Source organism: Cyprinus carpio, chromosome A24, assembly GCF_018340385.1.
Source record: "Cyprinus carpio isolate SPL01 chromosome A24, ASM1834038v1, whole genome shotgun sequence".
In the NCBI taxonomy this organism is placed as follows: domain Eukaryota; kingdom Metazoa; phylum Chordata; class Actinopteri; order Cypriniformes; family Cyprinidae; genus Cyprinus; species Cyprinus carpio.
Genome location: NC_056595.1, coordinates 9,705,147 through 9,720,989, shown reverse-complemented (window position 1 = coordinate 9,720,989; position 15,843 = coordinate 9,705,147). Strand labels below are relative to the sequence as shown.

The 15,843-nt window shown below is 36.4% G+C and overlaps 2 protein-coding genes across 3 annotated transcripts; both read right to left on the bottom strand.

The window, feature by feature from the left end:
- Window positions 1–2,575: 2,575 nt before the first annotated feature.
- LOC109083313 (GTPase IMAP family member 4-like) lies at window positions 2,576–7,626 on the bottom strand. Its single transcript, XM_042714158.1, has 4 exons — window positions 7,608–7,626; window positions 7,451–7,541; window positions 5,650–6,429; window positions 2,576–3,616 (listed from the first exon to the last, which is right to left on the bottom strand). Exons 2-3 carry the CDS (start codon window positions 7,479–7,481, stop codon window positions 5,687–5,689), a joined length of 774 nt encoding a protein of 257 aa, XP_042570092.1. The 5' UTR covers window positions 7,482–7,541; window positions 7,608–7,626; the 3' UTR covers window positions 2,576–3,616; window positions 5,650–5,686.
- Window positions 7,627–11,631: 4,005 nt separating this feature from the next.
- On the bottom strand, window positions 11,632–15,610 carry LOC122135502 (charged multivesicular body protein 4c-like). 2 transcript variants are annotated; one of them, XM_042714943.1, is made up of 5 exons: window positions 15,228–15,610; window positions 14,090–14,267; window positions 13,697–13,805; window positions 13,389–13,511; window positions 11,632–11,978 (listed from the first exon to the last, which is right to left on the bottom strand). In XM_042714943.1, exons 1-5 carry the CDS (start codon window positions 15,475–15,477, stop codon window positions 11,943–11,945), a joined length of 696 nt encoding a protein of 231 aa, XP_042570877.1. In that variant the 5' UTR covers window positions 15,478–15,610; the 3' UTR covers window positions 11,632–11,942. The 2 variants fall into 2 exon arrangements, with proteins under 2 accessions (XP_042570877.1, XP_042570876.1); XM_042714942.1 differs by having other exon boundaries at window positions 11,633–11,978; window positions 13,385–13,511.
- Window positions 15,611–15,843: the final 233 nt, after the last annotated feature.

Sequence of the window (15,843 nt, the reverse complement as noted above, 5' to 3'; positions counted from 1 at the left end):
TTTATCAAAAGCAAGACATAAAATGTTCTTGGTGTTGTACATTTATACACTGAAAAGCTAATTTTACAGTGTATACCTATATTCATTTCATTCTAATAAACTAGACTAAAACTTAGAGAAGGTCTTAAAATACCCACCAAAATGGATAATGGAGGAAAAGCATGTATATTTTTTCATTATTTGCTTTATGCCTTTCTGTACATTTCTGTACATAATTGAGGCACCGTTTTAATATAATAATAGTAAACCTCATTTATTAGGTACTTTCATACAAGCAATAGCTCAATGCAAAAACATGAAAAGTAAAATAAATATATGTAACCACAGCAGAAAATATAAATATGCCATATTACTCACCAAGATTAATACAACACACGCTTGTAAAATAAAATACATTCCAGTATTGTGCTTTTCATATTTGTCCCACTGCCATTCTCTCTTTAGTTCGGATAGTACCTGACCATAGGTCCCTTCACTGCTCAGAGAGGAAGGGAGAAGCGACTATGTGTGCTGAAAAATAGCCTGTTACAATGGCTATAGGATCCAGAACTTAATGGCTCAGAAACTACGGAAATCCAGGAGACCTGGGACAGGAAATGTTAGATCTGTGTAAACATGTGCCTGCTCAAGTACCCTCACATGTACATTCTACCACTCAGAGTGATATACCACACACAGCCATGTTAGGGATGGGGAAAATGGGGGCATGGTTAACTTAAAAAATATATATTTAGATTCAGTTTGCTAAGTGCGCAAAATTTGTACAAATAGAGGTTCAAATTACATTTTTGCACAGTTGTATCTTGATCCTTCATTCATTAAAATAAATCAGACTGTGATACACTGTGCATCACATTAAGTACCTATTTTATACTTTTTTTTATATTAAGCTACTCAACTACACTAGTATTTTGCCTATTTTCCAGTCTGGCAGTCTGGATATGTGTCAATTTCTTGTTTTTTTTTTTTTTTTTTTTGGTTGCTATTTTGTTTAAAGGGAAACACAGTGATTCCAGCAAGGAGTATTTATAAAGGCAAGATGGTAACACATTGTCATCTGAGGAACTGCTGAGGCTGAAGAATTCCTGGAACATGGGATTAGCCGACAGTTTTGTTGGGAAGTGCTATAGTTAAAAGTAAATGTTTTTTTTTGTTGTTGTTTGTTTGTTTTTTTTTTGTTTTTTTTTTCTGAGCTTGGTAGTTATGTAAGTAACTCGTCTACTGTTGACCAAAGAAAAAAATACTAGGACATTAAATGATTTGATTTAAAATAATTTTAAAATGACATAATCTTTTATCTTGAAGCTTCCATTAAGAAAAACTCTCTCAAATCTCTTGGATACAAAAGACTCTGGAATGTTGCAGGTGTAGTGGAATTCTCATACAACTGTCATTCAGTGCTATATGCAGAGAACCAGACAGGTTCTAATGGAAAAACAATAAGTTACTATTTACTTGGAATATTTAAGGTGCATGTGAAGAACAACTTGATCTGAGAAACTGGAAAAAAAAAATTGTTAAACAAATACTGTATGTGTTCTGTGTTACTAATGGACTATCAACAAATTATAATGTAAAAGATCATGTAAATAGATAAACAATGTAAAACAGAGAAACATGGCACAGTGTAGTCGCTGATAGGTTCAACTTTTTTCTTTTTACATTTTAAGTAGCCTGCTGATACGTAAACAACTTCCAGGCAGTGTGGACTCCTATCAAGGATGTTAACTTAAAGAACAATACACTACTATCACCATCAAACAATGCTGAGATTGTTGATCAATACTCTGTAGCAGATTATTAGCAGAGGGCCTGTGCATTGATGTCAATATACCAGCAGTCTACATAGGAGTGAAAAAAAAAATAAATAAATAAATCTGTAATTTTAGTAGTCCCAATGGACTATAGATTTGTACTGCTTTCTACAGCTCTGGTTTATAACTGATCTGTTTTCAACATGTGTGATTGTGTCATCTTTATATTTACTGACATTATTTTATGTTCTGTGTTTATTAATATTGGCCTTAGCCATTTTAATATTGAATATTCATGTAGAATAAAATAATTACAATTATTAACAGCCCTGCTTGTGACTGAAGACCACGACAGTAAAGGTAAATTATGGCGCCACCTTGTGGTTAAAATCAGTAAGAAATGTGTAACTGCAAGTAAAGGGCAAGATTATTTTAACAAAGACACGTTCTTTTTGAGTGACTCAATTTCTGTCATATAAGATGTTGGAAACCCTATTTAAGGCCTTTTGAAAATAATGAAAAGAACACAGTTAAACCTGTAGTTATAGTAAATTATTTCCATTACAGCAAAAATAAAATGCGCTGAACTGAAAATCTTGGTACTAAAAAAATACATAGCAAAGACTTATGAATAGAAATATGAATGCTAAATATATATTATGCAAATTTAAGGGAATAATTTGGAAAAAACTTACTGCATCATATCTGTTGAGGTCAAAAGTCAACCATAAAATATTTGACTGCAGCGCAGCTTTATATTATCATTAGGGCAACTGAAAGACTTGATGGAAAACAGCTCATGATAAGCTGTCACACAGACATCTGGGAAGGAGATTTTTATTGCTTTCAGAAATATCACCAGATCTAGAAAGGAATGCAATAATGTAAATCAATTAATAATAGCAGGCACTCATATTCCATAAGAACAAGACAGTGACAGAACTTTAACAGCGTTGATATTCAGAGTGCTTATAACAAGACAGTTAACCAGCCTCAGTTTCATGGAGGAGACCATTTACAATGATGTGTACTTAATACAGAATTAAAACATTTAGAAAGAAACAAATTAAGAAAAGAAAACATATCACAGCAATCCTGAAACATCAGTAACTAAAAAGTATTATTCAAGGTGAAAACACCTCATTCACTCAAACAATAAAATAGCAATAATGACATTACTAGAAAATAACATAATTTGAAAACATTTAAACATGCTGTATCTGCAATACCCGAAACAACACCTAAATATGATGTGAAATAACTGGAAAATGGACGATTTATAATTCCATAGCAACTGTCACCTATATAACTAACCAATGCTACAATAATATGATCATGTCAGACTCTCATCTCTGCTAACTCTATTAGTGCATTAGTTGAGGCATTTTACAAGCTATTAGGTTGTGTTAAACTCATTAGTGCAAATTATTCATGAATGTTGAGTGTTTCTGTTTGACTAATGACTCCATTACCTCAATATTCTCTGTACCAATGTGTCCTTCAGATATAATACAATGTTTAGTGAGACATGACTGTTTGGGTAAGTGTGTATTGTACTGAAGTGATATCTGCAGGGTATGCCATCATTACAAATGGTTTTAATTACCGAATGAGGTGTTGTACAATTGATTTACTAACACCAATTCGAACCTTTGATGATAATTTATACTTTTATCATCTTATATTTTGTGGAGTATGAAGTATATGGTACAGGGGCATTTGATTGCAAACTCTACAACCTGCAGCTGCCTAGACTGGTGGACTGATATCTGAATATTCATAATTTAAGTTATATATAGTAATAAATACAGCAGCACTGGAACTGTTATCACAGCCTTAGTCACTCACTTCTTCAACCAAACCTGCAGAGATAACAAAAAGAAATTACATCATAAAAATGCAAAGCTATGTCTTGCAAAAAAGTTTGATTACGTCATTATGTTACAATACTAAATAAATTGTACTTTTTAATAGATTGTTGTTGATAAAGTTTTGTTTTTGATCGATTTTTGATGAGCTGAACTCAAAGATCTAAGACTTTTTCTATGTACACAAAAGGCCTATTTCTCTCAAATATTGTTCACAAATCTGTCTAAATCTGCGTTAATGAGCACTTCTCATTCGCCGAGATAATCCATCCACCTCACAGGTGTGGCATATCAAGATGCTGATTAGAAGCATGATTATTGCACAGGTGTGCCTTAGGCTGGACACAATAAAAGGCCACTCTAAAATGTGCAGTTTTACTGTACTGGGGTATCTGGTGTGACCACCATTTGCCTCACACAGTGCAACACATCTCCTTCGCATAGAGTTGATCAGGTTGTTGATTGTGGCCTGTGGAATGTTGGTCCACTCCTCTTCAATGGCTGTGCGAAGTTACTGGATATTAGCAGGAACTGGAACACGCTGTCGTATACGCCGATCCAGAGCATCCCAAACATGCTCAATGGGTGACATGTCCAGTGAGTATGCTGGCCATGCAAGAACTGGGATGTTTTAAGCTTCCAGGAATTGTGTACAGATCCTTGCAACATGGGGTCGTGCATTATCATGCTGCAATATGAGCGTGATGGTCGTGGATGAATGGCACAACAATGGGCCTCAGGATCTTGTCACGGTATCTCTGTGCATTCAAAATGCCATCAATAAACTGCACCTGTGTTAGCATTCCATAACATATGCCTGCGCATACCATAACCCCACCGCCACCATGGGCCACTCGATCCAAAACGTTGCCATCAGAAAACTGCCCACCCACACGATGCCATACATGCTGTCTGCCATCTGCCCTGTACAATGAAAACCGTTATTCATCCGTGAAGAGAACACTTCTCCAAAGTGCCAGATGCCATCGAAATGTGAGCATTTGCCCACTCAAGTCAGTTACGACGACGAACTGCAGTCAAGTTGAGACCCCGATGAGGACGACAAGCAGGCAGATGAGCTTCCCTGAGACAGTTTCTGAGAGTTTGTGCAGAAATTCTTTGGTTATGCAAACCAACTGTTGCAGCAGCTGTCCGGGTGGCTGGTCTCAGACAATCTTGGAGGTGAAGATGCTGGATGTGGAGGTCCTGGGCTGGTGTGTTTACACGTGGTCTGCGGTTGTGAGTCCAGCTGGATGTACTGCCAAATTATCTGAAATGCCTTTGGAGACTTTGGAGCTTATGGTAGAGAAATGAACATTCAATTTACTGGAAACAGCTCTGGTGGACATTCCTGCAGTCAGCATGCCAATTGCACGCTCCCTCAAAACTTGCGACATCTGTGGCATTGTGCCGTGTGATAAAACCGCACATTTTAGAGCGGCCTTTTATTTTGGCCAGCCTAAGGCACACCTGTGCAATAATCATACTGTCTAATCAGCATTTTGATATGCCACACCTGTGAGGTGGATGGATTATCTCGGCAAAGGAGAATTGCTCACTAACACAGATTTAGACAGATTTTTGAACAATATCTGAGAGAAATAGGCCTTTTGTGTACATAGAAAAAGTCTTAGATTTTTGAGTTCAGCTCATGAAAAATGGGGGCAAAAAAAAAAAGTGTTGCGTTTATAATTTTGTTCAGTGTATGTCTGGTGAATACAAATATAGAGTTAGATACAGTGGTGAATTTTAAATAAATAATTTGCAACTTAAAAATATGTTGATTGGTGCAGTAAAAAAAAAAAAAAAGAGAAATATTGAGGATGTTAGCATACAGTTCCAGAATAAGCAACAGAGAGACAGTATAACATGATGTAAGAGGAAATTAATTTACTTGATCAGAACAAAAGTTTAGAAAGAGTAAACATTGACAATCCGGATGCAATAAGAAACAAATTATCCTTCAGAGACATGCTAATAACCAGAACTGCACTTGTTGTACATCGTATGCTATGACATGAACTCACTCTGTGGAGGGTTCATGTCCATGGCCCACAGCAAGTTTCAGGAGCCATTCTGTTTGGGTCTAGCGCCAAGCTCCCTGTTCTCTTTCAGTGAATTGGTGGTTAGATTCAGACTCTGAGTTTGACTTTGTGTTTTTGTTTCATCTGTCTTAAGAGTGAAGTAACCACCTTCTTCAGCTACAATCTTCTCAACTTTCTCCATCAGCTGGAGCAGCTGTGGGTGTTCGCCAAAAATAAAGTTATTGATGACGTGGTACCTTTTCTTGCACTTGTCCACCACCCACTGAAGGTCACGACCTTCCCTTCGTATATGTCTTTCTATGGACCTGTCCTTCAAAACCTCTGCCCAGGTAAACACCACCATGGTGTGCTTCCACACATCCTCCCCAAAAAGTGCTATGTTCTCCTCTATATGAGCCCGGTCTGTTTCAGTGAACATGCCAACAGGTATGACCAGCAGGAATGCATGGGGTCCAGGTTGGCACAAAGTTACGCTTCGGACCATTTCCTGCTGGTAGTCCGCTGGTGTGGTTTGGGCTGAGAACCAGCCAGGAGTGTCTACTACTGTTACGTTGCGCTGATCCACCTCGGTTTCACGTTTCACGCAGAATTCGGCGGCACGTTCCAGACGAAATTCTTCACGGCCCAAAATGGTGTTGCCAGTCAGGCTTTTACCTGGCCATCGCCAACCCAGCAAGATCAGCCGGAGTTCTGGGAGACGGTTCGCTTCATGGGCAGCTGCTGCCAAGCTTTTCTGTTCCTCAGGGTTGAGTTGGTCATCAGCTGTAAGGTACCAATACATTATTATTTGGGAAGGGCTGGAAAGGAGTGAACTGACAGTCGTGAAAATTTATATATAAATAAATATATATTTATTTATTAGGTAATGTGGCCCACACTATATGAAAATGTTTGAGCTGCTACTGCTATATTGTGCACCTCATCATGAAACATTGTTTTGACCAATCTGCATCCAAGAATGTGTTTTATAAGCTGTATTATTATTAATTGTGGATCATAAATTAGGAAAATGTCTGTATTGTCTATTTTTAAAATTATTTAAAGGCCTTTTGTGAAATATTATTAAATTAAAACAAATAATTTATATTTTAACTTATTTTCAAATTAATTTAATTCTTTATTGTCTTGTTTAATTTTTTTAAACATTACTCCAGTCTTCAGTGTCACATGATCCTTTAGAAATCATTCTAGTATGAGTTAGTGCTCAAGAATCAGTTATTATCAATAATTTTGCTTATCCATGGTCATTTTTTTCTTTAATTAATAGAAAGTTCACAAGAACAGCACTTAATGAAAATAGGAATCTTGTGTAACTTTATAAATGTATTTACTATAATTTTGATCAATTTAATGCATCCCTGATGAGAACCTTTTTTTTGTTTTTTTACATTCAACTATCCTGCCAAGCAACACTAATGCTAAAGTAGTACAGTTATTCCTATAAAAACTCCTGAGAGCCTTGAAATAGGCTTTCACCCTAAAGCACACTAGAAGAAGCGATGATGGAATAAAAGGTGTTCATATGAAAATAAGTCACTGTAGACGACTAATATATTGATTAATAGAACACTGAATAACTTATGGATGTGTGTTTTATAATGTGAAAGTGTCTGTTGTGTCATATGTCCACCTGTGAACGTCATACCTGAGAGCAGCGGAAAACAGTGAGACGTGTCACATTCACCCGACACATACACTCACCGGGAACTCACACGATGCCAAATTTAAGTACAACTGCCGCGTTATAAAGCATTATTTAACAGTATACTTTAAAACAACTTACAGGTTGAATATGATGGTCTGTTTGAGCTCATGACGATGCCTTTTTTTTTAAGTTTAGACGTGTAAGTAATCCGTGAGAAAAGAGTGATTTCCTGCTTGACGTGTAAGTAATCCGTGAGAAAAGAGTTGTTTGTAATCCGTGAGAAAAGAGTGATTTCCTGCTTGCTTCTTGAAGGGCGGGACTTTGGAATCGGATCTTTTCAGTGCATCATTTTAACCTACTGTCTATGATTTTAACTAGTCTGAGGTGCGTTTCCCAAAAGCATCGTTAGCTAAATACGGTCGCAAGTTCCACTGAACTTGCTCGTTGAAACGCACCCATGAACGGCTCTGGAGTAAACTAATGAAGAACAATTGAATGAAGAACAATTGTTTCAAACAAAATACGGAAATATGTTTATGCCCATGTTGAGAAAGATGACACACATTTTAACCGAGATATTTAAATTAATTTTAGTGTTGTTTAAACACTTTATAGATTTCTCAGCTGAAAATGGCTGAACTGAAATGGAATATTTCACTAAACAGGACCCTTCACAAAACTTATTAATTCAAAAAAAAAAGAAAAAAAAAATTCAAATGAACCGATACGAAACGAGTCAGACTTCCACCAACGGGAGGAGTGTTGACCTCTTGTGTGAGCGCGCACTCAAAGAGAGCTCACGAGGCCATCTAGCGGAAATGAGAGATCAGACAAGCTCTAAACTTGTCCAAGAGCAAGGTAGTGCCATGGTTACTACAGGTGCTGGTCATATAATTAGAATATCATCAAAAAGTTGATTTATTTCACTAACTCCATTCAAAAAGTGAAACTTGTATATTATATTCATTCATTACACACAGATATATTTCAAATGTTTATTTCTTTTAATTTTGATGATTATAACTGACAACTAAGGAAAATCCCAAATTCAGTATCTCAGAAAATTAGAATATTACTTAAGACCAATACAAAGAAAGGCTTTTTAGAAATCTTGGCCAACTGAAAAGTATGCACATGAAATGTATTTGCATGTACAGCACTCAATACTTAGTTGGGGCTCCTTTTGCCTGAATTACTGCAGCAATGCGGCATGGCATGGAGTCGATCAGTCTGTGGCACTGCTCAGTTGTTATGAGAGCCCAGGTTGCTCTGATAGTGGCCTTCAGCTCTTCTGCATTCTTGGGTCTGGCATATCATATCTTCCTCTTCACAATACCCCATAGATTTTATATGGAGTTAAGGTCAGGCGAGTTTGCTGGCCAATTAAGAACAGGGATACCATGGTCCTTAAACCAGATACTGGTAGCTTTGTCACTGTGTGAAGGTGCCAAGTGCTGTTGGAAAATGAAATCTGCATCTCCATAATGTTGGTCAGCAGCAGGAAGCATGAAGTGCTCTAAAACTTCCTGGTATACGGCTGCATTGACCTTGGACCTCAGAAAGCACAGTGGACCAACACCAGCAGATGACATGGCACCCAAACCATGACTGATTGTGGAAACTTTACACTGGACCTCAAGCAACGTGGATTGTGTGCCTCTCCTCTCTTCCTCCAGACTCTGGGACCCTGATTTCCAAAGGAAATGCAAAATTTACTTTCAACAGAGAACATAACTTTGGACCACTCAGCAGCAGTCCAGTTCTTTTTGTCTTTAGCCCAGGCGAGATGCTTCTGTTCCTCTCTGTTGTTCAACAGTGGCTTGAGACAAGGAATGCGACAGCTGAAACCCATGTCTTGCATACGTCTATGCGTAGTGGTTATTGAAGCACTGACTCCAGCTGCAGTCCACTCTTTGTGAATCTCCCCCACATTTTTGAATGGGTTTTGTTTCACAATCCTCTCCAGGGTGCGGTTATCCCTATTGCTTGTACACTTTTTTCCTACCACATCTTTTCCTTCCCTTCGCCTCTCTATTTAATGTGCTTAGACACAGAGCTCTGTGAACAGGCAGCCTCTTTTGCAATGACCTTTTGTGTCTTGCCCTCCTTGTGCAAGGTGTCAATGGTCGTCTTTTGGACAACTGTCAAGTCAGCAGTCTTCCCCATGATTGTGTAGCCTACAGAACTAGACTGAGAGACCATTTAAAGGCCTTTGCAGGTGTTTTGAGTTAATTAGCTGATTAGAGTGTGGCACCAGGTGTCTTCAATATTGAACCTTTTCACAATATTCTAATTTTTCAGAGATACTGAATTTGGGATTTTTCTTAGTTGTCAGTTATAATCATCAAAATTAAAAGTAATAAACATTTGAAATATATCAGTCTGTGTGTAATGAATGAATATAATATACAAGTTTCACTTTTTGAATGGAATTAGTGAAATAAATCAACTTTTTGATGATATTCTAATTATATGACCAGCACCTGTATGGTTTAGTAATCTTAGGATGTATTCACACCTGTCTTGTTTGGTTCGATTGAATTGAACTCTGGTTCATTTCTCCCTTTGGTGCGGATCTTTTTGGCAGGTGTGAATACAGCAATCACACTTTGGTGCACAGCAATCACACTTTGGTGCACACCAAACAACCAAACTGAGACCCAGCTGAAGAGAAGAGGTGGTCTCGGTTCAGTTTCAAACGAACTCTGGTACGGTTTGTTTAAGATGTGAATATGATTCAACCTCGATCCGACCCAACTGCAGAAAGCACTGCGCCTTTTGAGTTAACAGTCTGGAGAAGATGCATAAAAATGCGGATGTGTTCAGCAAGTTCAGCATAAGGATGAAGGAGAGGGGATTTGAGCGGTCTCCCACAAATCATGTTGAGCGTTTTCTTCCCCGTAGAAGTAGGCTACATTATAAGGAAACATAACGTGGTTTAACGTACCTTAACAACGACTGGGGAAAACCAAACTTCTGTCAGTTTTTACTTATAATAAACACCATTTTGCATTCACGTTAAGCTGTTTCCAAATAATGGACACCTGTGGGGGAGAAAGTTATATTAATAGCCTATTAACGAGATTTTAGTCACTTCATATGCTGAATAAGAGCTCATTCTTATGAAAGTAGCAAGTGATTATTATAAGTAAAATTTGACAGATGTTTGGTTTTCCACGGTTTTTGTTAAGGTAGGCTACGTTAAACCACATTAAGCTGTTTCCTTATAATGGACTTCTATTGGGGAGAAAATGCTTAAGGTGATATTATTCACTTTATCTGTGGAATAAGGGCTCATTCTTTTGATGGTAGTTAGTGTTTATTACAAGTAAGGTTTGACAGAAATTTGGTTTTCCCTGGTCGGTGTTTAGGTACGTTAAGCGTTTTAGAATGTCCCCACTTTCTCGCTTTCCTATGCGCGCCGGTTATGTACATATATATATATATATATATATATATATATATATATATATATATATATATAGTTATATATATATATATATATATATACCTAATCCATCTTCTGCGCAGTGTCATGGTCAGTATGCCATGGTAGGCGCACATAAGAGCATGCTCTCTCTGCCAGAACCATCTTGCAGCACTTCTTCGTCTTCGCAAAATCCTTGTTACAACATCGTATAGATGACATTGTCTCATCTGATGTTCATAAGTGTCTTCATATTGCGTTTGTAGCTAATAACAGAAAATCTGTAAAATAATAACAATTGCACTACGAAAAATTTCCATAATTAGCCTGTTTTCAAACTTCCTGATTTTCCCTGCTTGAGAATTTCTGTCCAATGAATGGATGACCTTAGCACACGTGTGGTTTTGTTTACAATTTTTGGTTCACTTGCAAAAAGGGCAGTGTGAAAGCGAACAGCACCAAAAAATAAAAAATCAACATTGTATTTGGTCCGGACCAAAGCAATTGAACTAGTGGACTTTCCTGATGTGAATACACCCTTAATTAGCCTATTCTACATACATGTGTATGTGAAGTCTTTGCTTTAAAATGCATTGCAAGATCTCCTAACCAAAGATCACATGATCACAAATGGAAATCACTTCCGTGAAGTGAACAGCGCATTCTCCCTTCGCTAACGGACTTCTGGAAGGGCCCTTGGTGAAGGGATTCAGTTGTTCACTTTTGTTTGGAACGTCCCTACAAATGTTTTCCCTTTTCTAAAGTGCTTTTGGAGGGGTGCTTGGGAGGAAGTTTATTTGTTTAATTTTGATTCTAGAACATAACTATTGTGTCAAAATCAAGACTTTACAACATTGTAAGCACACTCTTGAATCATGCATTTAATAAATAAAGTTTATTTTTTTAACAAAACCCTGATTCTACATTTTCTTAAAAATTAACAGTTTACTGTCCTTCACTAATAAAATGTTACTATTTACACCAAGTTGCCACCAAAGTAATCCTTCATCTTAAAGATCAACACACAACAAAATCATTAGCTTGAATACAAATGTTTAGCTTAATTTCTCTACTTTTGTATATAAAAATATCTTATAATTTGACACAAATTCTTGGATGTAGAGCTAAGAGTGCAAGTTAGCAAAAAGCAAAAAGAAGAAAGAGTTTGTACTGCTGCTTATGAAGCCCATGCAGACAACCTCTTCATGTCATGATCGTCCTCCACTCTCTTCTTTGAGGCTGAAAGAGTGAAATAACAGACATTTAGATGAAGTGGAGACTGTATAAAAGGCCTGGGGTCTCATTTATAAAACTCTCCGTAGATTTCATCCCAAAAGTGTTCGTAGGCACAAAAGCTAGATTTTGCATACTCACAAAAGTTTTCAGATTTATAAAACCATGCGTACACCAGAACCTGTGCAAAAATCCCTTTATAAATCCCAGTCAGGGGAAGACTGTGCATACGTGCATCACTATCTCGTCTCCTCCCCGAAATAACCATATATGGAGCTTACAATGCCTAGTTTTACTATGCATAACCTCATCTGCATATTATTTCCATGCTTATTCCTACCACGTGACACCATGTTCAACACCAAGACATTAAGGAAATATGAGATGGGGACTATAATGCTATTTGTGCCATACACATTATTTTTTATTGCTAAAAATTATCCAGTATCCTTGTCATGTTTTATAAAAAAATATATGAAAATATCCATAAAAACAAAATGGTTTAAAGTTGTTCTCAGATAGTTGATCTCATTCTTTTACACTGGCAAAATAGTATTTCAATTGTTTTAAACAATTCAAATCAATTAAATATATGCAGTTTTAGCTATTTTTAGCGGAAACAGATTGGCCCATATTTATTACAATTGTCTGATTCGGCTCGTCACTAACAAAGTATTTTAAAAAGGAAACATGCAAATCTTACCGTTTTCTCCTAGTTATATCCTTCAAACATAGTGGTCTTTTTTTATTATGTTGTGGAGATGCCTTCACATGACATCAACACCTCCGTGCAGCAGAGTTGCGGTTGTACAATAAGCTATTATTATTGGTCCTATACTGGACAATGGACAGTTCGACCACTGAAACAAGCAGTGTCTGCCGTAATATCGAAGTAAGTGTGCATCATTGATCATTGTTCTCGCTAAAATATTTCTCATAACATGTGATCTGTAGTTTAGTTTAAAGATGAATTATTGTGCACCTATAGCACTCCTCACTGTCATTAAAACATAGCATACCACAAGAAATATTATGTAGCTTATTGTTAATAAAATGATGTAATTATGTTTTTTGTAAAATTATGTAATTTTAGTGTTTATCTCCATTAATGAGAGTGGAGTATTTAATGTAAATGTGTATATCGACATGAAAACAGAGTTTAAAATCGTTCTTTACTTCATTACTTTTCTCACTCCAGGAAAAATAGCTCGTACGTATGGTCTAGAATGTCCGTACGGTGAGTACATATTTACGCCAAGCTTATTTTTTATAAATCACGATATGTGCGTGAAAAATTGCGTACGCATGTTTCTATGCTGTTTTTTTTTGTTTTGTATGTTTATAATTTTTTTAATTGAATAAAAGGTTGGTCTTTTGCTGAATTTTAAAAGAATGTGTGGGTCTCTTTATACTTGCAAGGTGGCTTGGTCTTGCACTAGGCAGTTTGGTGGTTGGTACACTTGGTAATCTTCCCATATTCTTCATACTTTCTTCTAGTTCTTCTTGTTCCAACTCTGCCAACTCTGCCAACAATTCATCCTAAAAATATATATAAATGAGCACAGATCACTTCATAAATCAAAGTAAACATGCTGCTATAAATAACCAGAAACATTTTAAAAAGCTGCAGTATTAAATAAATGATGAACCAGAGCCAAACCTTATACACTTTAAATGTGGGGGAAAATAATTACTCTTTTTGTATTATTATTTATAACATCTACCTCATCAAACTGATCACCAAATGGTTTTGAGATGGCATCACTGATCTCTTGAGCTACTTCCTGTTGTTCTGTAATGTCCTGCATGAGGGTGTCAATCTTATCTAGATCTCTGAAAGTGAGAGAGACAGAATGATTGATGAGATCTGATGACATTTGAACAAAACGAGAAGCAGTATGGTTGACTGTTTAATCCACTGGTCAAAGTTATGCAGTTGTATGCAATAGTCATTTATAGGGTTTATCATCTTTATAATAAAAAAATATATTAAAAAAACAATTTTGCAGTATTGACCACTAAAAATATTTATTCCTGAGAGCTGTGTAATAAGTGATGATAACTGGAATTTTATATAATTCAATGGCAGTGTTAAGAAAACCAATGATGACACGCACATGTTCTGGTGAACCCCTTTGATGGCTTTAGCTGCATAACCCATGTTCTTCAGAACCTCTGTGTTTGTGGTGGCATTCTCAAGGGCCTCTCGCTGGAATTCAATAGTGGACAGTGTCCCGTCAATCTGCGTCAGCTGCTGTTCGAAGCGTTTCTTCCTCTTAAGAGCCTGAAGTGCAGCTAACAAAATGTTGGGATCTAATAATGTTGCTTCTTATTGTCATCATCATCATCAAACATTTCCCAGCAGAATTAAACTAATACAATTAAATGATTAAATTATATTTTTCTGAAATTTTACAAAATGATATTTTCTTTTGTAAATTCTGCAAGATCAAATGAAAAAGTAAATGAAAAATCAGATAGAAATCCAAGATGTGTAGTCCAAAAAAAAAAAAAAAAAATCTGCCTTTTAAAAGAATGCACCTTGGCCTCTGGGTGTAAACTACATGCTTGTGTAAATGCACAAAGGGACAACTGTAAAATGAGGAGTGTCAAGATGAACAGCATGTTTTTATGAGTGACAGGGCGTCACTCTACATTAACAAAAGCCATGTTTCACCGCCATGTCTCAGTGGGGTGTTACACTTTCCAGATGTAAACGATGACACGTTCAATAGCATGTTATAACACCTTGCTTTTAATCATTTACAACTGAAAAAAAAAAAAAAAAAAAAAAAAAAAAAAAAAAAAAAAAAAAAAAAATATATATAATATATATATATATATATATATATATATATATATATATATATATATATATATATATATATATATATATTACCATTATTTATTTATTTTTTATTGCCATTGTTAAGTTATTAATGTTTAAAACTGTAATATCTAAATTATGAGTGAAATAAAAATTATTGTTATAAATCTTTGCACAAATAACACAAATGTTCCACGGTTCTGGTGTCATTTACACCACAACAACTTTATCCCTGTTTGTATTTCATTATTTCAAAAGTTTGTTTAGGAAGGACACAACAGTGTCAGTGAAGAGCATGAATTAAATAAATAATAATAATTAAAAAAAAAAATCATAAAAAAAAAAAATTCATCGGTTTCATTAGATTTCAGGGTACAAAGGATAAAAATTACATAATCCCTCTCTACAGAAAGACCTATTTAACATACCTCTCTTGTTTTTGGTGCCATTCTTCTTGGCAATCGTGATTTCCTGCTCGATTCTGCTCTCCAGGTATTCCTGTTTTTTGGTTAACATGGACTCTGTCTCTCTCAGTCTGTTGATGGCCTCTTGGGGTGATGGACCAGACCGAGACCGATGCTTAGATCTAGAAACGGATCCAGAACTAGAACCAGAACTAGGCCTGGAGCTGGATGAGCTTGATGAGCTAACTTTAAACATCTTTGAAATTTTACTCATTTTGAATGTACTGCTTTTAATTCCAGTTAAAGATCCAACTGATTTAAAACATCTGGCAGATACAGGATCGCGAGAGAAAGTGGCAGTTCTTGAAACTCTGCTTTTCACATTCAATTCAAAACACCAACATAACCCAATCAGTGGCAGTTCTTGAAACTCTGCTTTTCACATTTTCAACACCTGTGACTTCGCACGTAAACCTATTGCTGCACGTGTTTTTGCCGAAGATGCCAGATTCTGCATCCCCTCGTGTGTTCGACTTCATGCAGCGCCGCGCAGACCTATCGGCGAGAGTAGCCGCTTGCAGTCGGGGGCGGAATTGAAAGTGGAGACGTGAAGTCGGACATTAGGCTCGTTTGAGATTAG